The sequence below is a fragment of the Stegostoma tigrinum genome, chromosome 17 (assembly GCF_030684315.1).
Source record: "Stegostoma tigrinum isolate sSteTig4 chromosome 17, sSteTig4.hap1, whole genome shotgun sequence".
NCBI classification, from domain to species: Eukaryota; Metazoa; Chordata; class Chondrichthyes; order Orectolobiformes; family Stegostomatidae; genus Stegostoma; species Stegostoma tigrinum.
Window position 1 is genome coordinate 28,168,028 of NC_081370.1, and position 25,769 is coordinate 28,193,796.

The following is a 25,769-nucleotide window of genomic DNA, read 5'->3' on the forward strand; positions in this document are numbered from 1 at the left end:
TACCAATATTTGATAAGCAATTATATAAACGCAAATCCTTAAAAATTTGAATATATTTTGGATAGCTATATAATTAGATTTCAAAATATGTGACGTCTATGCATACACAAATATAGCAAACTTTTTTAGAATTTGAATACACAGCTTTGGGGCAACATGTTCCTGAGGAATTGATATGAAGAAGTAACATGCTATTGCATACAGAGAACATAGAAGGTGTGTAATGGTACATAAAGCTTGGATGGAAAAGAGTCTGTTACTCTTCTTCCTGTGCACACATTATTTAACAGGCTTGGTGAGATGTTAGGATTCACCTGTTATTAAGGAACCCCAAAAGGTTTGGAGTTCATTTGAGCTGCTGGACCAACTGCTCCCATTATCGAGCAAAGATTGTGTTTTATAATTAATGTTTTAAGAATGACGTACCGAGAAACCACTCATTTATGAGTACTCATTCCTTGAATCAAATATGTGCAGATAATTACTGCTTTTCATATTGTGCAAAACTTTGACTACAAAAGATTTAGACTGACTGTCACTGCCTCAACAATACAGCAGCAGATACTTGCATTTTTATAGTTGTTTCAAAATTGGAAAAAAGACTTTACAATTTTAAAGACAGTATATAAATTCAGTTTGTTATTAGTTCAGTATATATAATCTGCTTTAAATTTGCATTGTAACTAATGATATCATAGTAATATTTATAAATTCAATCCAGTCTTTAAGAGCCACATTTGAAGTGCTTTTCTTTTAAATGTTTATTTAATCAGAAGTTTTGTGCTTGGTGTTGTAAGTAAAAAAAAATGCGGTGACAGCCTTGTTCAGTCTTATAGGATTCAGTATTACACTGAAATTCAAACTTTTTTAAAACTTTAAAATAATAATCTAAGAACAAAACAGAAGTTGCTAGAAAAGCTCAGCAGGTCTTGCAGCATCGATGAAGAAAAAATCAGAGTTAACATTTTGGGTCTGGTGACCCTTCTTCAGAACTGATGGTAGTTAGGAAAATGTCAGTTTATATGTCAGTGAACAAGAAAAAAGATTGGAATGGAAATCCCATTCTAATCTAAGAATATCTAATTTCTGGATATAGCGCGTAGGTTTTTTCTTGCTGGGTGTTCAACCAGGATTGCTAAACCTTGAAGAACTTGGATTTCTCAGAACAAAGTTTTCTTTTTTAACTGAAGGCAGGCTTTTAAATGCAAAGGACTTGAAGATCTGCCACGAATTTGGTTGGTTTTACATCACAAAATGAGAGCTTGTTTTGTATCAGCCTGATAGATCCCCTAATTTACGGCAGTGTATAAGTTAGCTTTCACATCAAGTAACATTGACTATACTTTAAAACTGGATGAATAAACATGCCCAAATTTTGTTCACTTACTGCAAAGCAATATTCCATTGTTCATGAAATGCAGCTGCTGTGATGTAAATCAACCTTTTAGCCAATCTAATCTTTGAGGTGTTTATTTATTAATAAAGTGAGAAAAATTATCTAAATCCAATCTTTTTTACTGTGTAATGTTAACATTAGAGTACAAAGCTTCTTCACTACTTAACAATGTGAGATATTCTATATTTTAGTCATTCTGGAAATGTGCCAGTGCAATACACCATAAATAACAATGTGGAGAGGAATAGTAAATACTGCTAATAGCCCGGTTTACACTGCTAACTTCACATTCATATGAAAATTGAACTTGGGGCTATTGTGGGAAAGGATGTTAGTACAAACCTTATCAATTCACATTTGAACCGGCTGTAAGGTTACTTCTGCAAAGTTATTAAGCCACAGAAGAGGCCAGAGGATGGAATCAGGAGTTTCATTAGTTTGTTCTCAGACTGAAATTTGAGAGTGAGATTAAAAAAGTGAGCTTCTATTTTAAAACCAGATTTCAGCACTCAGTTTCCATTTTTATTTTGAAAGTCCTTGTTTGCAAACTGGAACTGTCAAAACTTGTTAGGAGGCAGTCCTAACTGGCTATATAACTTGAATTATATTGAAACCATAAAAGAAGGAAAAATAAGAACAGCAACTTTAAACTTTCAATGCTGAACCAAAAGACAACTTAATTTAATGCGAAGAGATAACAAAGTGTAGAGCTGGATGAACACAGCAAGCCAAGCAGCATCTTAGGAGCAGAAAAGCTGATGCTTCAGGCCTGCACCCTTTTTCTGATGAAGGCCCTAGGCCCGAAACGTCAGCTTTTCTGCTCCTAAGATGCTGCGTGGCCCGCTGTGTTCACCCAGCTCTACACTTTGTTACCTCGGATTCTCCAGCATCTGCAGTTCCTATTATCTCTGATTAATTTAAAACAAATACGTTTTTATAGAAGAACTACTGGGCACTTGAGCTGAGACAAAATATCGATTGTTACAACTGACTGAAAAAAAGAAACTGGTATATCCTGGAAAATCAGGATTTATGTTCAGAACATTCAATCAAAATTCAGCACACTATGTTCTGGTTCTGGGCAAACATACCAAATCTAACTCTGGGGTTTTGGGAAAGGTTGAGAGCTTCAACAACAAAGTTCTTAAAAATAAAATGGTTCCGATCTTCTGGTTTCTGAATAGTCAGAAATTGGCCACAAGGCACAAGATATCCGTAGGTACACAATGTAGGTAAACACACAGTGACTCCTTGGAAATTCTGCAGGAAGTGTGAGGGGCAACACACCTGCTCCTGGGACCTCCAGAAAAGTTTCCAATTCTGGGAACTCTAGCAATTCCTACTGACTAACACGGGTAGTCACCCAGAAAACATTACATGGAAACATGCTAGTCTTACTCCTGAGTAATTATACATTTAACCTGCCTGACCACATGATCCCCACTCGCCAATCATTCACACACCCATTCATTTATAGTCTTATACACCCATTCTTTCATTCATTAATTTTCCCCATTCACTCTCAGTTTTCACCAGTTTCTCCCATCCACCTACTTCATCCTCCAACAACTTCACCCACTAATCTGCTCATGCAGTCAGACTGCAGGCAGTGGTGTAGTAAGGGATACAATGACAAAGTGGAAATGTCACTAGACTGGTAATCCAGAACCCCAGGCTGTTGTCCTGCTGATAGGAGTTGAAATCTTACCATAGCAGATAATGAAATGTGTATTTAATAAAAAGCTTAAAATTAAAACTGGTCTAGTAGTGACTATAAAACCATTTGTTAAAACTCATCTGGTTCACTTGTCCTTTAGGAAAGAAAATCTGCCATCTTTATCTGGTCTGGCCTACATATGACTCCAGATGCACAGCAGTGTGGTTGACTCTTAATTGCATTCTGGGGAATAAGGGATCAGAAATATTATAACATTGAAAATATGTGCAGGTTAGGACTATTTGACCCTTCAAGCCTGCTCTGCTGTTCAACATGATCATGATCATGATCAAGATAATGTATGGCTTAGAAAGGGTGGACGCTGGGAAGTTGTTTCCGTTAGGCGGGGAGACTAGGACCCGTGGGCACAGCCTTAGAATTAGAGGGGGTAAATTTAAAACAGAAATGAGGAGACATTTCTTCAGCCAGAGAGTGGTGAGCCTGTGGAATTCATTGCCATGGAGCACAGTGGAGGCCGAGACATTTAATGCCTTCAAGGCAGAGATTGATAAATTCTTGATCTCACAAGGAATCGAGGGCTGTAGGGAGAGTGCAGGGAAGTGGAGTTGAAATGCCCATCAGCCATGATTAAATGGTGGAGTGGACTCGATGGGCTGAATGGCCTTACTTCCACTCCTATGTCTTATGGTCTTATGGATTGATCATCCAACCTCAGCACCCTACTCCTGCTTTCTCCCCATATCCTTTGATCCCGTTAGCCCTACGAACAATATCAAACTCCTTGCCAGCAGAGCCAATAGTACCAACACCCCATGAACAAATTAGAAGAAAAGAAAACTACCAGTACACTCATCAATTCATTGACCCATTCATGCATACATGCAATCATGAATGCACTTCTTTGTTTTCCGACTCAACCATCCATCCACCCAGTCATCTTCCAACTCACCCAGTCACTGGTGTACTCATGTATTTATTCATACATTCGTCCACTTACCTACTCACTCACACACTGATCCTTAACAGTTCACTCCTGAAATCACTCATCCACTAAACTGTTCACTCACCCATTCACCTCTCTACATCTCTACTCACCCACTCATTCATTCTCACTCATATGCTCACTTCATTTAAACGTCCATTCACTAATACACCCATTCACTCACTCCTCCACACATTCATCTGTGCAGTCGTTGACTCAACCATTTACGCAGTCACTTAAACCCTTTCTTGCTTGCTCATCTGCATGTGAGCTCACTCCCCCATCCACCTGTTCCATCTTTGACTCTTTCACTTGTGTTCTCACTCATCCATTCACTCATTTACATTGACTCATTTACTAATACATTGAAAAGCCATTTAAGTTTTCTAAAGCTTTTCATTTTGTTACTGAATACTTACTGGTATATTGAAAATAGTACTGTAAAAAGCTTCCCCACCCCCTCAATGTTATGAGAAACAGTTCAGTAGAAGATTTGTAGCACGTTTTGAAGAAGCTAGACATGGAACACCAGCCAAAAGTGCAAAGCTTGGTTGTGGCACAAAAACGTGGAATCCAATAATGATTGCTGTACCTTGAAAGATTTGGATCAGTATCATGCTTTTGTGAAAAAATGTAAAGTTTGCTCCTTAATTTTGTTCAACTGCTTATTCAACTGCTACCAAAAGTTCAGTTATTGAGAAGAAGACGGCATTGACTAATGTGCATCATCTAATGTTACACCTTTAACACTTGAATGGCCTATTATGATGCCACCTACTGGATTGACAAGGACTAGTGATAATGGGAACTGCAGATGCTGGAGAATCCAAGATAACAAAGTGTGGAGCTGGATGAACACAGCAGGCCAAGCAGCATCTCAGGAGCACAAAAGCTGAAACATCAGCTTTTGTGCTCCTGAGATGCTGCTTGGCCTGCTGTGTTCATCCGGCTCCACACTTTGTTATCTTGGAATGACAAGTACTGCATGTTTTCAGTTATAATGAATGGCCTCTTACAGTACCACTGACAGGAATAACAGGTACTTCAGATTTTCAATGGTTAAAAATTTAGTAAATCATTTGAGGGAACAAAATTTGTTGCCTTTTAGTCTTTTTAAACCAATAAAAATCAAAATACTGCTGAGAGCGGAACAGAGCTATCATTTCCAGTTCGATATGACTGCTCTTCAAAACAGTCCTGAAGAAGTTGTGTTAAACTCGAAATGTAATATCTTTTTAAACCCCTGGTCTAATTGTATCAAATAAAAGCAAAGTGTGAGCAACAATGGAGCAAGTTAGTGGCTGAGTATTATTTAATAAATGGCTCACCTGCAATTCCCCCAATTTCATGTACTACATGCAAGACGCAAGTTTGGATTGTATTAGGACAAGAGAACTACTGTCCTCTTGCTGTAGCTGAAGATACAGTCCAGTTTCAAAAATGTGTGATTGGCACCACTTCCAATGGAACTAACACATTGAACTGCTATCTAAATTTCTTAAAACTTTTCAGTGCGTTATTGAACGTTTACTGTTACATTGTAAATAGCATTGTAAAAAGGCTCCCTACCATCTCCTCTCATCTCATCCAGTGGTAAAGGAAACAGTTATGTGGAAGGTACGTTCTCACTCCTTTCATGATTGATATATCGTGGCTACATTGTGTACTGATTTAGACTACACTACAGCAACCTGCCAAACCTATTTTGGCAACAGTTCTTAAGCACAAGTTCTTTACCACATAGAAAATCATAGGCAGGTAATGCATGGAAACAGTACCTCCAAACCACACACTATCCTGATTTGGACATATAACACTGTTCCTTTATTTCTGCTATTCCTTTATTGCCACTGGGCCAAAATTCTGGAATTTCCTACCTAACAGAATTACAAGAGCGTCTTCAACACATGGACTATGCAGAAAGGCCAGACTCTTCATTGTGAAAGTGCAAAATTTTATTTAAACTGGGCCATGTTCACATAAAATTTAACTGAGAATTTTGGATGTGAAAAATGTAATGATTAAAGCTGAGAAAGAATGTATTTTAATTCAGTATGGCAAGGAAATACTTTTTAAAGCTGAATGCTTCATTGATTATTAAAAGGTGTTATATCAGCTGAGGAAAATGTAACTTAATTCGAAATAGTATCAGAATTGAATTAATTGAACTGATAGTGTAAATTCATTTAGTACAGCATGGAGGAAGTAAATAGCTGAAATAACATAACAAATTAATTTCAGTGCAGCATGTAAAATATATAAAATAAACAACAGTGAATCTTGAAGTATGTTGTGGAGAATTAAATGAAGTCTAAATCAATTCAGAACTGTACCAAAGAAGTATTTGAATTGAGGAATAGTGTAAATGAGCATATGCCCAGAAAACTATGTTGTCTACCCAGTGCCAGGTTTCAGGACATCTGCTGAGGGCTGAACAGGACTTTGGAGTGGAAGGAAGAAACGATTTTCCATGCTCAACATAGGTACCAACAACCTAGGTGAGACTAAGAAGGTCATTCTGCTTATTGAACATGAGTTTGGCACCAAATTAAAGCTCAGAATCTCAAAGTAATAATCTCTGAATTATTACCTGAGCGTCATTTCGTTGGCACCAAAAAGATAAGATTAATGAAATAAATAATGTGCTCAAAGAATGGTCTGGGAAAACTGGGTTCTGGTTCATGGGGTATTGTCATCAGTATTGGGCAAAGTTGGGTCTATAAGTATTAGGATTGTCTGCTGTAATTGAGCTGTGCAGGTACCTGTGAAAACTGCAAAACTAAGCCTTTTTAAACCAATAAAAAGCAAATTACTGATGCTGAAAATCTGAAATGAAAGCAGAACGTGCTAGAAAAACTCAGCAGATCTGACAGCATCTGTGGGGAGAGAAACAGAGCTAAAATGGGTGAGGGATCCAACTTGGGTATAAGGAGCAACTCAAGAAATGAAGTGAAGGTGGCACAGCAAGGTAATAACATAGAAAATTAGAGTCAGAGAGAGAGAATAAATCTAACAATATTCCAATGGTCGACACTAAATGTTAAAAAGGTGAAAATAAAGGGCAAACTAAAGGCTCTGTCTCTGAACGTATGTGACATTCGTAATAACAAAGTAAATCAGGTGACAGGTTGACTGTTTGCCTGCTAGCCAAGGGAGATGTTAGAGGTTGCAGAGGGTGGTATTGGAACCAATGGTGGCCAAATGAGGATGTAGCAACAGGATGTCAGGGCGAAATTGTTCAGTCCAGCGGGAGATTGAGGTGCTTCAGGTTCATGGATTATAGTGGAATCTATTTGGGTTGGATGGGGGATCTGAGAATTGGGGAGGTATGATGGGGTGGTTAACATGGGTCTGAGAGCTACATCAACTTTTTAATCGTCTAACATTTCCTGGGTAATTATGAATTTAACTGAAGCGGAACCGTCTAAATTCTCCTCCTTTACTGGATTATTTTGAAGGGTTTTAGATGCAGGGGAATTTGCTACTGGAATCTTTAATTTGCTGGAAATTCTCAGTCTTCTGTGTCTGGATTCTGGATGGCCCAGACACACAATTCTGATTGTATTGCTCCAGTGACCATCTGACCTTTGGAACATGCAAGCCAACGGAATGGACAAGCAATGTTAGATGGAATTAAATACAAGTGAATCTGAAGTGAAAAATAAACACTGGGACAGTATGGCATTTGGACCTTTATCTCACTTGAAAACTATTCCCATTATCTGGTTTTAATATCGAAGAATGTGTTTGTAAAATAGTATCCTGCGGATTGTGACAGTGAGTGAGATGGGGTTTTAGCTGAATAATCACACTAAAATAATGACAATTTGAATGGAAGAACACCATGGAAGAGTTGAGGAATTCAGTTCCTAAGATTCTAAAAACTACACCTCAAATAGATTAAAAATTTACTGAATTAGTGGGTTTATGGAACATAACGCTTAAGATATAGCCTTGCTAAGTCTGCAGGTCAGGTATCTGAGGGAATCATTCATTGAATCCCTACAGTGCGGAAACAGGCCATTTGGCCAAACAAGTCCACACCACCCCTCCGAAGACAATCCCACCCTGATCCATTCCACTACCCCCACCCCTGCATTTCTCATGTCTAACCCAAACATCCCTGGGCACTATGGGCAATTTAGCATAGCCAATCCACCTATCCTGCACACCTTTGGACTGTGGGAGGAAACCAGAGCACCCAGTGGAAACCCGCACAGACAGTCGCCCAGAGCTGGAATCAAATCTGGGTCCCTGGTGATGTGCTAACCATGAGCCACCATGTTGCCATGTACTCTATGTAGTTTTAGGCTTCACAGTGTAGAAAGCATAAGAGGAAATACAGTAGATTTAATAAGATACTGTTTGGCAAAAGGGAATAAAATTATGTAGAAAGATTTGAAGAATTAGAAATGTGTGGAAAATAAATTTCTGGGTAAATCGTTAGAGATGTTTCAAAAATGGGAAGAAATGTGATAAAGTAGATCAAAACATTTGGTTCCTGTGGCTAAGGTGTTTAGAATGAAAGAGAGTAGATACAAGATAATATGTAAATTTTTAAAAGCTCATAATTGTGGGGTTATACAAAGTATTATATAAATTATTAAATGCTGCGGTGAACAAATTGACATCTGCCTAAAAAAAAGGTTACATAAGTAATTGAAGGAAATGTCCGTTAAAAGTAAAGGGGATAGTGGGAACATGTTGGACTGGGATTTCTACTTCCATGGAGAATAAACACTAATTAAACAGACTGAGTGGGTAAAACAGCCTGCTTCCATAATTTAGTTTAAATATAATAACGTCAAATGTTCTTAGATGCATAACGTATGATTCAGAAATTAGGCATCTAATCAAAGCACCTGGTGGGATCCAAAACTGAAATTCAAAAGTTAAGAACTAATGAAAGAAGACTGGAAGTGAACAATTGTTTATTCGGTTTTTAAAAATTCTGAAAAATAGTTTTGAAGACACAAAAGGGAAAAAACAAAGTCAAAGTAGAAATGACTACCAAATTTCAGAAGGATTTGGAGAATAAAGACCCTAAGTGCTCAGATTGGAATTACATTACAAAATTTCAGAATTGTTCCACACAGTGTGCCAAGCTGCAATTGTGATAGTTCACAATTGATATAGCAAAATTGATGGAAGAACTCTTCCCCTGTTCATTTACTGACTTAAATTAATTTATTGCAGTCTTTGCATTTTGTTTTACCATGTAGAGTCCATAAAGGAGGAGGATTTCCCAATCTCAATGGTAACCCAATAAAATGAGGAAATAGAGAGTTTTCCAGGAATGAGGATAGCCAGACAATACTCCAGGCCCAAATGAGAAACTATTGCTGTTCAAATTATAACAGTTGCCTATGGTGCTGACAGGCAAGTGCGGAGAGCGTGAGAATTTTAATGCTTTACATGTTTCCTACATAATAACAGTGACTACACTTAAGAAGTTTACTGTCTGGAAAGCACATTGGAACACGTAAATTGGAACACGTGAAAGTTACTATACGAGTGCAAGTCTTTACATTGTTTCTTTTTATTATACTTCTTGTGCTTGTACAAATCATTGTAAAGTGTTACAACACAGAAACAAACCATTCAGCCCATCAAGTCCATGCCACTGTTTGTCTCCTCACTAATTTTGCTTTTCTGCTCATTTTCATGCACGCACTTTTAGTGTTTCTATTCTTCAAGCAACTGTTTAATTCTGTTTCAAGGAATTTATGCACTCTGCTTCAGTAAAAAGTTTCAACAGAGAAGTTCTGATTGTACCCACTCTCTACAAATAAGTTTTTCAAACTTTCTTTTACTATTTTAACTGCAATTTATTTATTTTCTGCTTTTTTTTTACAAATATTCTATGGAGTTAGTTGACCACTGCCTTTTAGGAACTCATGCTTAATGCCATTAACTAATTTCGCCGAGTGCGGAGCAATTTCATCTCAGATAATACACTCTAATAATTTACCAACAAATGAAATATAATTTTTCTTGCTTAATCCTGTCCTTTTTTCTGAAGGGGAGTTATACTTGCCATCTTCTAGTCTTCTTGCAAAACTTTATCTACACTTGTTGGTGGAAAGTAAGGTGAGGTGATATTAAATGAATGGATACCAAATTCTAGGCAAATCTTACTTTTCATGTTATCTTTAAAGACTGAGCTGCATTTTTGGAAGATAATTTTCAAGGGCCTGCAGAAAACATTGTGTATTTATTTTTAAAATATGACTGCATGTATGGGAACTAAATTATGTCACTTTAAAATGATCGTACAGACATACATCCAACCAAAAGAAAAAGGAGCAGGAAGAGGCCATTCCATTAGATCATCTGATTGTAATCTCAAATCTGCATTCCAGTCTACCCCTGACAACCATCACCCCTTGCTAAACAAGAATCTATTGGCCTCTGCCTTTAAAATATTCAAGGACTCTGCTTCCACCACCTTTTCAGGAAGAGAGTTCCAAAGACATACTTTGAGGGAAAGAAATTTGCCTCATCTCTGTTTTAAATGGACAATTGCTGATTTTTAAACAGCAACCTCCAAATTTAAGACTTGCTCAGCAGGGGAAGCACCATCTCCACGTTGACCAAGTCAAGACCCCTCAGCATCTTGTATGTTTCAATCAAGTCACTACTTATTTTTCTAAATGCCAATAAATACAAGCCTAGCCTTTTTGTCCTCTCTCCACCCTCCCATTCCAGGTATTAAGACTATTAATTCTTCTCAAACTGACTCTAATGCAAAAGTTATTTGTGTGGGTAAAGACCTGAGCAATGTACTACTCTACTGTACAGAACACGGTCCCAGTAATACATAAATATATATTGGAAGTAGGCAGAAGGTCAAGCAACGTCTTTGGCGAGAAACTTGAGTTAACTGATACTAAATAAAATGTTAAATCTGTTTCTTTTCAACAGTGATGTATGACTTGCAGAGTATTTCCAGAATTTATTCCATAAGATTCCAGATCAGGTTCCCAGATTCTTCTGTTAACTTATCACAGTCAAGGCAATGTGCCAATGTGCATTACAATTGGCATCAAATGAATTAACTCATCAGTGATACCCTACATGCTCAAACTGTCTGCCAATATACATTACTAGTTTTATATGGTAGAACTGTACTTTAGCAAGTATCGTCCTCAAAAGGACAATATAGTCAGGATGAAAATTACGAGAAGATTGATCAAACCAAAGGAGGCTTTATCACGCAGCAGTGGCACTGCCTGCAATAAACAGGTGCATGGAACTACAAAACAGTAAATTGCTGAAAATATTTATGGTATTTATTACTTTTAATGTATAAATATATTCTATTTTCTTCTGAGCATTGTATTTTCCATTTGTTTTGTACAGTACAGGGGTATCGTCTTTGGTTATTGACCACCACGTTATCCACCTGTGTGTATAGTACAAGACATCTGCTGCAAAACAATGTTTTCATAACAGAAAAAATCCAAATGATACCACGCTGTATAAGCTGTATTGAAGAAAAGCTGCAGAAGATAAGCCTAGGTGGCTAATGTCACCAAATCAACCACCATAATGCAGTAGTGTTGCCGTAAAACAAAGCTGTTAAAAAATCTTGATTGCTGTGTGGTTTCTGAATAAGAGTAGTTCGACTGATTGCTATTAGATGAATCACGGCTTTTAATTGCTGCGATTATTCCTCAGTTGTCTTTTTTTCAGTCCGATGTCATTCAAGAAACTTAGGCATATAGCACTAGCATGATGAAAGTTCAAGACCAGGAAATAACAGGGTTGCAAGAGAGCAATCCAGCTTGTTTTCTGAACAGCAAGTTGAATTAGAGACAACACCAAAAATATTTCAAAGCATTTAGGACTTGCTGAAGGAATTAAAGAATGAAATTATCAAAATTTTATCAGTGGAACTATTCTGACTTCTTCAGAATTAACAATAATAAGAAGTACTGTTCTGGTTGCTTTGTCATGTGAGGGCTGTTAAAACAGACTTTTCTGTATTCAGCAAATGGTTGAGAAGTAAGCAAACCTTAAATAGCTGTTGCATTTGTGAAAGTACAAAGAAGTAAGCAAACCTTAAATAGCTGTTGCATTTGTGAAAGTACAAAGGAAGCAGACCATAAATCATAAATCTGTAATTCCTGAATATCAGAACAAAAACAACATGGTGGAATCATTCGACAGGTAATGCAGTATTTTTCAAGAAAATATCGAGTTGTCTGCTGTCTACAGATGCACATGGCTGACTGAATTTTTCCCTACAAATGAACAGTAGACTTTGTTCACAATGTACCCTTTTTTAATGACATGGTCACCGGATATTAATTTTATCTTCACAATGAAGACTATTACATAATGACTGAACCTGAGGATAACCTGATCTGTATGTCTGAACATACTGTGCTGGAAGCAATTGACCTATTGAGGAAGTACATGCATGCCATGCATGTGGTTTGCCTACAAAAATACATATGCCGACAAAGGAAACTTACCATGCTGTGGATTGTTGTATACGACACAAAAATGTTTTAATGGGAATTTCATTGTTGTGTATGATGGAAATGTCATTGGCAGTGATCCTATTGGTGTCAAGTTTTGCATAGGTTAGTTCAATTGGCTTGTCGTCTGGTTTGCAATGCAGAGTGACACCAACAGTGTGCATTCAATTTTCACACCAGTCGAAGTTACCATGAAGAAGAATTCTCCTCAATCTCTCCCCTGACCTGTGGTGTGGAGACCCTTCTGTTAAACCATCAGCGGTCATCTCTCTTTAATGAGAGCAGCCCAATTATTATCTGAGAGGTTAACCTCAGCCTGCCACACAGACCAGTATTACTAAATAATTAGAATCTTAATGCTGTCCTCTTGGAAGAGGTCATGCCCTACTGGTTGTAATATAAAAGCCAAAAAGAATCTAATTTCCAAGTTATAAAACCATTTTAGAAATGATGTCCATTCCAAACTTAAAAAAATGCAGATGCTGGAAATCTGAAACACAGAAAATCTAAAGAAATTCATCAGATCTGTCTGGCAGCATCTGTGGAGAGGGAAATAGAGTTAATGTTTCAAGTTCAATATGATATTCTTCATAACTATCCCCTGTTCTGAAGCTGAGTCATATCAGACTTGAAATGGTAACTCTGTTTTTCTGTCTCCAGAAGTGCTGCCAAACTTGCTGAGCTTCTCAATCATTTTCTGTGTTTGCAATTCACAACTGTTTGGCATCTTGTGAGAAAGGGTAGTATAATGACTCTGCAGAGTGCATTTTTAAAAATATCATATATGGCACCTGTACATTTCATCCAGAATCACAACGGTACTATATATGTTTAGGTTGGTTGTCTTTGGTCATGTATATATCTCTTCTCTGCTGTTGTACTTCTGTAGTCTTTCTACAAGTGTGCATGAAACATGCTTTGAAAGTATGAGGAGTCAACCTTACTACAGAAGGATGGGAAATCATTCCCAATTGTAAAATTATCTAATAGTTATGAACTGTTTGCATTATGATTTAAAGTTAAGTGTGTTAAACTTATTTTGTTTGATTTCTGGTTACTTTATACACATCAATAACTTTTGAAAAAGAAAGAAAAATTCAGGTTTTATTTTTAAAATATGGACAGCTGCAGATTGCAAGGAGTGTGATATTAAACTGGAATAGTTGTTGACATTTTGCAAAAGGCAAATTCAAATGTAAAACAGGTAAAACATGTTGCTTCAGCATTCTTACAAAGTGCCAACAAGCATTTGAATTGTAAAAGCAACTTTCACCGCATCTTGACAGTTTTACTCTGAAAACTCAACCGTCCAACGGAACCTCGATCCCGCCCCAAGCCATTTCAAAGCATCTTGGCTCAGATGCAAGAGGCCCAAGTCCCAAAATAACAGGCTTATGGAATTTTGGAAGAATTGGAACCTGACATATTAGGGAAAGTTCTCAACTTTATTACTGTTTGCAAAATTAATCTGGTTTATGATTTTCTTTTTATTTACCAAGAAAACTTCTGCAGACTTGCAGGTGTTCATTTAAGAATGAAGATTAATGTGAGCAATTAGAACATTTGTCAGTTAAAAATACAGCTGTATTCTTCAGTACTGTTTTGCATTTTCAACAGAATGTTTAGAGGTCGCCTTTTTCCAATTCACTATCTGTCCAGCAAGTCTGTTTATTATTTAACATTGTGCACTTCACCTATTCTGCTTAGTATCAACTTAACATAGGGCTGTTTGTAGTCTGTGACTGTAATGATATATATGTTTATTAATTTGCACATGTACCATAATGTATGTACCAAGACTACACAAGACAAGTTCAAGAAAGAACCCTTCTCAGTTGATTGCTAGACAAATACATTGCACAATAGTTACAATGGATATTATACAAAGATTCAAAAAGGAATTGCAAACTGAGTAATCACACTTCACACAAAGTTGTGTTTTTTTTTAATTTCAGATAGTTAGCAAGAGCTGATGTTCAGGTAGAGGCTTGAAACAAAAGGTGATGCAAGGTCATAACCTATTAATTATTATTAGTTTTGTTTTCTCATGGTGATGTTGTTTATTGTTTTATGAAGACAATTCCAACACAAGCTCTAACTCAACAAATTTCAGGCCACAAGTTCATCAGTTGTGCATAAGATATAGCTAGTAGATTTATGAAAATCATATACATAAATGTGAGTATTGAATTAATAAGTAGCCCTTCTAAAATATTGCATCAGTAAAACATTTACATTTTGAAGAAAACTATTTACTAAACAACAAAAGATTACTAATATTTCTATATATTCGGATCCTTTATAAGCCTAGCTGTGGTGGTTTCTATTACTATCATATATTTGCAATTCGTTTGAATCAATAACATCAATATATCTGATTGTGATCAGCCAGCTTTCAAAATCATTGTGAACTTGGTGATGGCTTGAACACTCTGCTCAGATTTGGTGATGAACTGCCTGTTGAATTGTTGCAGTCTGTATGTTGTAGGTTGACTCACAATACTCTTAGAGGAAATTTCAGGATTTTGACCCAGTGACCATAACGGAATCGTGATATATTTCCAAGTCAAAATGGTGAATGGCTTGGAGAATAACATGTAGGGGGTGATGTTCCCATGCATCTGCTGCCCTTGTCCTTCAAGGTGCAAGTGGGTTGTGGGTTTATAAGATGCTCTCTTAAAAACATTTGGTGAGTTTCTGTAGTGCAAGGTGTAGATGGTACACACTCATTCTCTTAAGTTTCAGTGGTGGAGGGTGTGGATGTTTGTGGATGTCGTGCCAATCAAGCGGCTGCTTTGTCCTAGATGGCGTCAAAATTCTTGAGTGTTGTTAGAGCGGCATTCCTCCGGGCAAGTTGGGAATATTCCATCACACTACTGACATGTGCTGTATAGATGATGGACAGGTTTTGGGGAGTCAAGAGACGGGTTATTCGCTGCAGGATGCCTAACCTTCAACATGGTGTTGTAGCCACAGTATTTATATTGCTAGTCCTGTTCAGTTTCAGGTCAATGGTAACCCCCTCAGAATGTTGATAGTGAGGGAATCAATGATGGTAATACCATTGAATGTCAAGGGACAAATGGTTAGATTTTCTCTTCTTTGGGATAGTCATTGTCAGTCATTGATATGCCACAGATGTTACTGCCACTTTTCAGCCTAAACTGGATACCATTGAGTATTTTCTGCATTGGGACAGTTGGAGGGAAGGTCGATGATGAAACAGCTGAAGATCATTGGGCCTAGAACACTACCCCTGGGAACTCCTACAGAGATGTCATGAAGTTTGAGAAAACTGACAGCCACAATGATCTTCCTTTGTGCCACGTATGACTCCAACCAGCAAAGAGTTTCCCTCAATTCCTATGGACTGCATTTGCTAGAGCTTTTTGATTCCTCATTTGGTCAAAAGAGCCTTGTTATCAATTGCAGCCACCCTACCTTCATCTCTGGAATTCAACTCTTTCGTCTTAATTTGAATCTAGGCTGTAATGAGATCAAGAGCTGAATGGCCTTGGCATCAGTGAGCACGTTATTGCCGAGCATGTGCTGCTTGAAAGCACTGTTGATGACACCTTCTAACACTTTACCGATGACAGGAATAGACTGATGTGATGGTAATTGGACACATTGGATTTGTCCTACATTTTGTGTACAGAACATACCTGGACAATTTTCCACATTGTCAGGTAGATGCCTATGTTGCATGGAACAGCTTTGCTGGAGTTGTAGCAAATTGTGGAACACAAATCTTAAATAATATTGCTCTAAATTTATCAGAGCCCACAGCCTTTGCAGTATTCAGTGCCTCCAACTATTTCTTGATATCATATGAAATGAATTGGATTGGCAGAAGACTGTTTTCTGTGAGGAACTTATTGAAACAGTGTATCTGTCTGCAGTTTGAGATGCTCGTCTTCACCCTCTTCCTTTTATTTAAATTATTCTGCTCATTTTTGACCTTTCAAAGACTTGTATTTATATAGCCTGTTGAAATACTTCAGATTGTTTTATTACGTTAAAGAAGTGGAGGCGATGGCCTAGTGGTATTATCGCTGGACCGTTAATCCAGAGACACAGCTAATGTTCTGGGGATCTGAGTTCAAATCCCACCATAGCAGTTGGTGGAATCTGAATTCAATAAGTATCTGAAATTAAGAATCTAACAATGACCATGAATCCATTGTTGATTTTTGGGAAAAACCCATCTGGTTCACTAACGCCCTTTAGGGAAAGATATCTGCCATCCTTACCTGGTCTGGCCTACCCTACATGTGACTCCAGACCCACAGCAATGTGGTTGACCCTTAACTACCCTCTGGGCAATTAGGGATGGGCAATAAATGCAGCCTAGCCAGTGACACCCTCATCCTGTGAATGAATAAATTACATGAATACAAATGTAAAGTCGCTATAGTCCTAGCAAACATAGGGCTGCTCTCTCGTTAGAGATAACTGGTGGTAGTTCAACCTGAGGGTCACCACATCTCAGGTGAGTGGAAGAGGTTGTGAAGGAGAGTCCTTCATGGTAACCTTTTGAACCCATGCAGCTGGCATTACTCTGCAGTGCAAACCAGCTGCCCATCCACCTGAGCTAACTGACTCACATAAATCAATGTACATATTAGACAATGACCAAAAATTTGATAAACAGTAGGTTTTAAGGAGTAATTTAAAGGAGGAAAGGGAGGTCGGGAGAAGGAAATATTTATGAAGGTGGCCATTGCAGCAAGCATGATTCAAATTGAGGAGACCCAAGAGGATATAATTGAAGCAGCACAGATATTTCAAAGCATTGTGTGGCTGAAGAAGATTACAGAGTCAGAAAGAGAGATCATGGAGGGATTTGAAAAAAAAATGTGAATTTTAAGATCAAATTATTACTTCACTGGGACACATGAATGTCAGTGAGCACATGGGTAGTGGGTGATGGGTCATTTGTGGGAATTATAAATGGGTAGCATAAATTTGGATGAGGGTACAATGTAGGAGGCCAGTTAGAATATTTAGTTATTTCAATGTGCGACAAATGTTTCGAGCAGGAACCAGGTTAAGTCAAGGATAAAGGCATATTATGGAAGTTGAATTTAGCCATTCTGGTGATGCTCTGAAGGTGTGGTCAGAAGATGGTCTTGAGATCATATTGTAACCATTGTTTAAGCCTTGGACAGTTTGCAGGTAGAGGCATGGACCTGTTGGCTAGGGAACAGAGTTTGTCAAGGAGATTAAAGACAGAAAGCATTATTTTACTGGAGGAGATTTCTGCTCATTACAGGATGTTGGACAGGCCTTCTGATAATTTGGTGACTGAGAAGTGAGATAGAGATGTGTCTCATACATGTGAAATCTGATGCTGTGTGTTTGGTTGATGTCACTAAAGAGCAGTAAGTAAAGGAGAAGTAGAAAGGGGAGTAAAGATAAATCCTTAAGTGGGAGCAGGTTGTAGATGGTGAGATAATGGTGCAGAAGCAGGAATTGAAGCCATTTCAGGTGATTCTCTAGCAATGATTAGATAAATTCATAATGCTGTAATTCCAGCAGATGTGATTTTCTATTCATCTGATAATGTTACTGAATGATTACAGTAGTTCGGATAGAAGTGAAGGAAAATTATAAATATCAGATTAAAATATTATCTCACTTGCTTTTTTAAAACATCTGTTTCAGGCACATGATTGGGGGTTAGACGATAAAATTAACTTAATTTAGTCATTTTGGATTTATTTTACCGTATTATTTGTGTCAGGTGTCCTAAAGGTATAAAGTTTTTTTATCCTATAAATTATTGATTTCCAGATTTGCTATAGGTTACAAAGCTAGGTTATATTTATTTCAAATTTTTTCAATGTATTTATTCCCTAATAAAATTTTACATCCATCCACCAGAAAGTATTGATACATCAATCCAAACTAAAATACATGTTTTCTCTACAACAGTTCTTTGCTTCATTGGTAGCTACCAGTTTGATCTTAAAGTCTCTTGTTGTCACCAGTCTGTCTGTTCTAACCTCCCTCTGTTCCTAAGAATTTAAAACTGTTGTTATTTTCATTGCAAATAAGCTAGTTATTTTGGGTCAAGTTTGTAAATGCAGTAAACTCTTTCAAGCAAGTTTTATTTTGAAATAATAGAAGTTTTGGTTCTGTGCAGAATAAGCCTAACTGTATTCAATGCTGTGAAACATATGCTTTATGAAATTTCCCAGTTTGACTCAAAACTTTATTATCTAATTTAAAATAGAATTGCTGTCTTTAGCTAGAGGATGTGGTATCCATTATGTACATAACAACTGGCTCCCAAAATTTCATGATGTGAATTATTATTATTATCATTATTACTATTGCAGTGGTATTGATTTTGGAAGGAATTTTAACTAGGAAAGATCTCTGTTGCTCTTGAGTAATGCATCAGGAGTAGCACATCTACCTGAATAGTTGGACGGTGCTCTTTGTTTAATAACTCATCCATGAATGAAACCTTTAACATATTCAGCACTGCATCAGTGCACCAAGATACTTGTATTGTTCAAGCTGTATTCTAATGCAAGGAAGTTTACTTACATTTGCTGTGATCAGAAGTCTAGTGCGACTGTTCTATCTAGTACCAGCATGAACAGCATATTAGCAAAAGCACAGTTCCCTGCAAGTACTTCATTTGTAGGTTGCTTGTTCCTCCCATACTGGAACACCACAAACCTTATAAAACATATTAACAACTTTAATGTGAATATTAAATTCATTTCAACTTTTTTATCGTAAGGGTATTTTCATGAATGACATTTTTAGTAAAAGTGAAATAATTTTGTAGCTGTAGTGCTTGAGTTACTTAAAAATTTGAGGGACTGGATTTTGTACTTCCCACTATTGTGATTGGAGGGGAGTTTGCTGAAATACAGCATGTGACCTGCCCACCACCATTCCGCCAATCCCAGAACACTTGCATTGTAGAGGGGATGGAGGAGCAATGAACAGCCAGCCTGACCTGGGGCCTATTGAGACTCAAAAATTCCAGCCTTCCCTATTTTAGTCCTGGCAGAGGTAGGCCCAGGCCAAATAATAGCCCAGAGATAGTAGGAACTGCAGATGCTGGAGAATCTGAGATAACAAGATGTAGAGCTGGATGAACGCAGCAGGCCAAGCAGCATCAGGGCCATGCTCCTCTGATGCTGCTTGGCCTGCTGTGTTCAAGTAATAGCCCAGCAGCTTTTACTGAATGGGCTGGTGTCAGGCAAGGGAGAGGATCACCTTTGTGAGTCTCCTGTGACGATACCCTATTTAATCCTTCCAAAATTAACCCTCACCTGGCGTCACTGGATTTGCCATCCAAGACCCGAAGACACACAAACTTCACTAGTCTAGCCTCTACAAACTCCGCTGTTTTGTCACTGTGGACACTACAGAGTTGCTGGTCTATCTCAAGGTTTGGACTTACACTCCAAATGAGAGTGGAAGCTCACTGTGAGCCAATTAATGCCCTATGTAACATAAAATAACTGCAGGGCAGGTGGCTTTTTTGTGAGTACACTTCTGACCAACTCTGTTATGGGGGAGACAGGGAACAAGGCACCTTGTAAAATTCAGCCCTATGGTTTTGAAATGGATTTATATTTTTAAACATTAACGTTAATGATATTAAAGATATTCTCAAAACTGTTGCATGATCAAGTCGTAGTTTCTATATGATTGTGGTGTGCCTTACCATCATACATTCTATTTGTTCCACGCACAGATAATAGTACTGTACATGCAGCTCACTCGGTCATGTTATTTGGTTTCTCCATACAAAATATTTATTAGTTAAAGCGTACTGGTTTTGATTATTGCAGGACACAAATGGATCAATATTTTGCTATTTTTTTGTACTGATTTTAAAACTAGTTTTTCTTCTGTAATGTCTAAAGAGAGACTGCTTTTCCTTTTAGGACACACAGCCATTTGCCAATGCCCATGAAATACTGTCCCATTCTCGGTCACGAACCAACATGTTGAACAAAGTTGAATATGCACAGCAGCGCTGGAAGAGACAAGTTCAAGAACAGAGGAAATCAGTTTTCGATCGCCATGTTGTCCTCAGCTAAAAACACTCTCAAGTACATAGAGGAATACAGGAAGTGATAAATTAGTGGACCTATAGAAATAATCTGTATGACAATCTTTATGGCCCTAACTGCTTGTTGTATTTGTTTTATACCTTAATTCCTTTTGCCCTTGGTTCTTTGAGGAAATAATATAGAATAATAATCATGTTAATAGTTTGATATTCTTTCTATGTCATGGTTTTGATATAATTATTTTAATACATTTTCACCCTGAATTATAATATAGTTGTGGAAACAAAACCACAACATAACAAGTGATGGTAAACTATTAATAAAATAGAGCTAGAAGTTAATTTTTTTCCTGGATGCTTTAATTATGGGGCAGTTACAGAACAATAACATGGGATATTAACAAAAGACTAAGACTTGCTGCTTTTAATATAAATCACAGAATTGGTGTTAACACAATTTGTTCTTTGTGGCACTCTTTCTGTCTAAAATTTTTTTTGCCCCCTGCAACATCCCTTTGATTTTTGTTTATAATCAACATTTTTATTTAAGTCATGAATCCAAAAGATAGCAATTGTACAATAATTGATAAATCATCAAACGTATATAGTTCCTCCCTCTGACGAGAAATTGTTTTCAATTTATTAGAAATAGAGGAAAAGAAATTAAAATACAAAACTTACAACTTCACCAATTGAAAATAATTTGATTGAGTCATTGTTCTAGCCCTAAACATTACAGAAATAGCCTAATTTTGAATTTTTTTTTAAATGGTGCTAGAATATGATACACCTTTACAGCAGTTTTTACATCTTTTTTTTCTATTGTAGTTAGTTAATGGATTTTGCAAATCATTAATAGTCTTAGTTTATTATCCCCAATTTTCATTTCATTTGCCTTCTCTTGTGAATGCAGTAGCAGTCACTTGGAGACATAGTTCCATTAGTGCGACCTACTCCCTTCCTGTTAAGTTGTTCAAGTCTTGACAAAGACATTGATAAATAATTTCACTGTAGAAAATACCATAACCATTCCCAAACTTGCCTACAACTAATATCCATAGACATTTTCTAGTGGAGCTCATTGGATGCTAATAATAAACAGGCTGTTTTGCCGAATGCATCCCCCAACTAATGGGAATGAAGCCTGATGTTGTGTCCCATCCCTCACCCCATCCTTACAGCTAATTCAATTTGATGGAGAGATTGAATACAATCATTCTGGTTGGTATCATTCAGTAAAGTGACATAGAGTATATTTACCCAAGACAAATTCTGGCCTTAACGTATGATTAAATGCTAACACTTAACAGGTCAGTGTTTTTATTCTTTTATATTATCATTTTAAGCACTGCTGTGTACAAAGCTGAAATATGTTTTGCTCTTCACAGCTTGTGGCTAGGCTAGTAGGGTTCTGTCCAAAAGTTAGAAGTAACTAAAGTTATTTTGCCAGTTCCTTTTTCTATAGAAAGGAGCATTCACAGGCAATAGCACAACTGAACTTAACTTGCCAAGTGAAGAGAAATAAGCAAAATGGCCAGTTAATCCATGTATAACATGTTAGTCATTGTATGCTGCATCATCACTTCACCAGTTTAATTTTACCTGTTCAGTATGTACCTTGCCATACAAAGTTGAGAGAAAATAGTTATCTAATAAAAAGCACGTTATTTTAACCTGGTAAACAAAGTTCTATATTGTATTCTGTTGAGACACTAACTTGCTGACATATTTAACTAGGGATTAAATTTGATCATGCCACAAGAATATTTATAAGAAATGCTACAGAATGATAAGCCAACAGCCACTGTAAACATTTAAATAATATGTTCCACATTGATAATGACTGAAGAATGGAATTGTGTAGAATTTTACATGTGCATTCAGTACTTAAATTGAACAGATTAGATAATACTAGTCCCTTAATTTAGGCTGTATTTCTCCCTCCCAGTGATACCAATATGTATGTTTTGGGACCTTTTTATAAGCTGTAATTAATGTATTAAAAAAAATTTAAAATTCTGACTTTTTTTATTCATTTGTAATGGCAAATATGCATTTGTGCAAAACACCCAGGTAAGTGGAAAAAACAAACCTACAAAGAGTTTATGTTAACAAAGTGTAGAGCTGGATGAACACAGCAGGCCAAGCAGCATCTTAGGAGCACAAAAGCTGACGTTTCGGGCCTACCCATGATTTATAGAATATGTTATTGTATTGAACAAATAAGTAAGCACAGATACAAGTATTGTGCTCATTAGTATTTTTAATTTCCTAGTCCAGAGTAGCTATCATTTTTTTATTTTTCTTCTTTTTGTTAATGCAGAAGTTTTAACACAGAACCTAATGCTTGGCAGTCCACTGTAATAGAGGATCTAGCAACTACTGAAACAGTTGTCCAAGTATAAACTGATATCTTTCACTAAAGAATGTCATTTGCATTAGTAAGTAATGTATAGCAAAAACTACCTAGCTTGATTAAATTCTTAGACTGTTACAAATAGAGGAGAGAGAAACTTAAATATCCAATTATCTTTCCATACTAGCAGAATGTTTTTTTTGTCAAGGTAGGTGTGTATTTTTCTAAGCCCCTGTTAGCATATGACCAATGTAAAGAACCAGCATCAGACCTTGTGTGTTTAAGATTTTCTGTTCACACACTCCCCCTGAGCCTACATGCTACGTCAGTCATTCGTGTGTGTGTGTGTGTGTACATATTTGTGAAGAAAATACAAATAAGGGTAATGGAGCATTTTTACAAGCTGTAGACAAAAGAAGTAGTACATAGTTCACATCCATTGTAGGAAAATTGTTTTTTTGTAGATTGTATGAAGAAGGAAGTCTTTCACTCTTGAATGGAAGTTCAGATGAGTTCAGATAGCTGGAATCATTTATTAGAGTTCTTACAGGATTCCCTTAAAGAGATGAATGTTCAGAAGATCACAAAGTTAGGCAATTGTGGCTTTCATGTAAGGAAATTCACTGTCTCGACAAATAGATTTAGATGTAGGAATCAAGCTTGGAGGTTTTTAAAGATTTTACAGCCTGCAAATTCTTACAAGTCAAACAGGGCACTGCCTTTTGTTGCAGGTACTATATTTTGATGTTTCTTCAAATTGCCTAAGCCATTTCCTGGTTCTTTAATAATAAAGCATTTTAGTGTAAGAGGCCAATTTCAGTCACATGATCATCAGTCACTGTCCACCTCAAACGGTTTAAAGGTCGTTGACATACAATACAAGATAGATGGTGGCCTTTCACACTTATTTCATCAGTTACTTCATTAATTAATCTCTTCGCCTACCTTTTAAAAGCATTGATCTTGAAATGAGAGGTTTGAAGAACTATTGACATTAGGTTTTGGGTAAATCAGAGAAGGATCCCGCAGATCTTAGTCATAAGAACTTTGTTTGATTGATTTATTGTTATCACGTGTACCAAGATATATTGTATATGAAGTGTATCAGGGTAGCAGAACAGAGTGCAGAATATGGTGTTACAGCCACAGAGAAGGTGCAGAAAGAGAGATCAGAATTAACATTTAGAAAGTTCATTCAAAAGTGTGACAACAGCAGGAAAATTGTCAATCTATTCATATGTGTATTCAAACTTTTATATCTTCTGCCTGATGGAAGAAGGTAGAAGAAGGTATAACTTGGGTGGGAGGATTATGTCGGTTGCTTTCCCAAGGAAGTGGGAAGTATAGATGGACTCAATAGATGGAAGGCTGGCTAATCTTAGTATATCAATTCAATGTTGGGGGAGGATGCATCCAAGGTTATTCAATTAGAATTTTCTGGAAGCTTCAGATAGTCCATTTTGAATAAATGCAGAAGATCACTATACATTTTAAAATGTAAAATTCCAGAGGAACACAGTCCATGTTTGAAGTTATGATAGGACCACCTTCACTGGGCATAACAGGACTACAGTATCTTATTAAATCATAAAACTGTTAACTATTTCACTGACCTATTGGCTCTCAGTACTCTTCAGTATTCCCTTTTCAAGCAACCATCCAATTCACATTTTAAAATACTAATGGATACCACTGCAATAAAGAATTGTCAATAATTAACTGATGTTCTGCCACAATAATTTTTTACCTTTTCTTTCAACATCTTAAATTTGTGCCCTCTCATTATCATCTTACTATCCACTGGAAACAATCTATCACTATTTACCCAATAATATTTCTCCATAACTTTAGAGGCCTCAAGCAAATCATTCCGAAACCTTGTAGTCACATAAAGCAGCTTTTAGGTTAAACAAAATTAGCATGGTATATTGGTGAGACCTTGCAGACACTACAACAACAGATGACTGGGCACGGTGCAACACTCACCAGCAGGAATGTTCACTCCCAAATAGGGAACACTTCAGTAGTCAAGGACATTCAGCCTCCAATCTTTGGCTAAACGTCCTCCAAGGCAGCCTGTGAGATCCACAACAATGCAGAATTGCTGAGCATAAACTAACAGCCAAGTTCTGTACCCTGGCCTCAACCGTGATCTTGCATTCATGTCGCGCTACATGTAACCCCACCACACTTCTGTATCTGTAAAACCTTCCTTACTGTCCTGTTTGGACACTCTCACCTTGATAAATTGTTATGGTCTCTCTACCTTAATTAGTTTGTACAGTTTTGGATACTTATTACTTTGGTTAGACCCTTGACATGTGACTCATAGCTATCACGTTATTCCAGTCATTTAGTTTGTCTCCAGCACTACCTTACTTTTAATTTTTTGTAATTATTTCTCTGCCTCATTTAATCAGGATTTTATTCGGCTGTTGACACTTTCCTCACACCATTTAACACTCCTGGTCATCTGCAGAGACTTAATATTCAACACTGCACTCACACCACTCACAGTTGTATGATCTTTTGATCTCTCTGCATATAAATTCTGTGTCTGTGTGCTCCTCTCTCACCTCACCTGACAAAGGGTTGTGCTCCAAAAGCTTGTGATTTCAAATAAATCTGCTAGACTATAACCTGGTGTTGTGTGACTTCTGACTTTGTCCACCCCAGTCCAACACCAGCACCTCCACATCAAAATTAGTAACAAGTGACTATACCCTAGGTCCTAGCATTGTCCTAGTTGAACTGTTGTTGTAAATAATTTGAAAGTTTATCTTCCATAAATAAATTTGATGGAGTAATTTTGATTTTCATACTA

At 37.0% G+C, this 25,769-nt stretch overlaps 1 protein-coding gene across 1 annotated transcript in view; it reads left to right on the forward strand.

Annotated features, from left to right (window-relative positions):
* Positions 1-22,608, forward strand: part of tmem9b (TMEM9 domain family, member B) — a 71,109-nt gene extending 48,501 nt beyond the window's left edge. Inside the window, exon 5 of the mRNA XM_048545806.2 lies at positions 20,462-22,608. Coding sequence (XP_048401763.1) covers positions 20,462-20,617 — 156 coding nt within the window. The 3' untranslated portion in view covers positions 20,618-22,608. The remainder of the gene's footprint in view (positions 1-20,461) is intronic.
* The last annotated feature ends 3,161 nt before the right edge of the window (positions 22,609-25,769 follow it).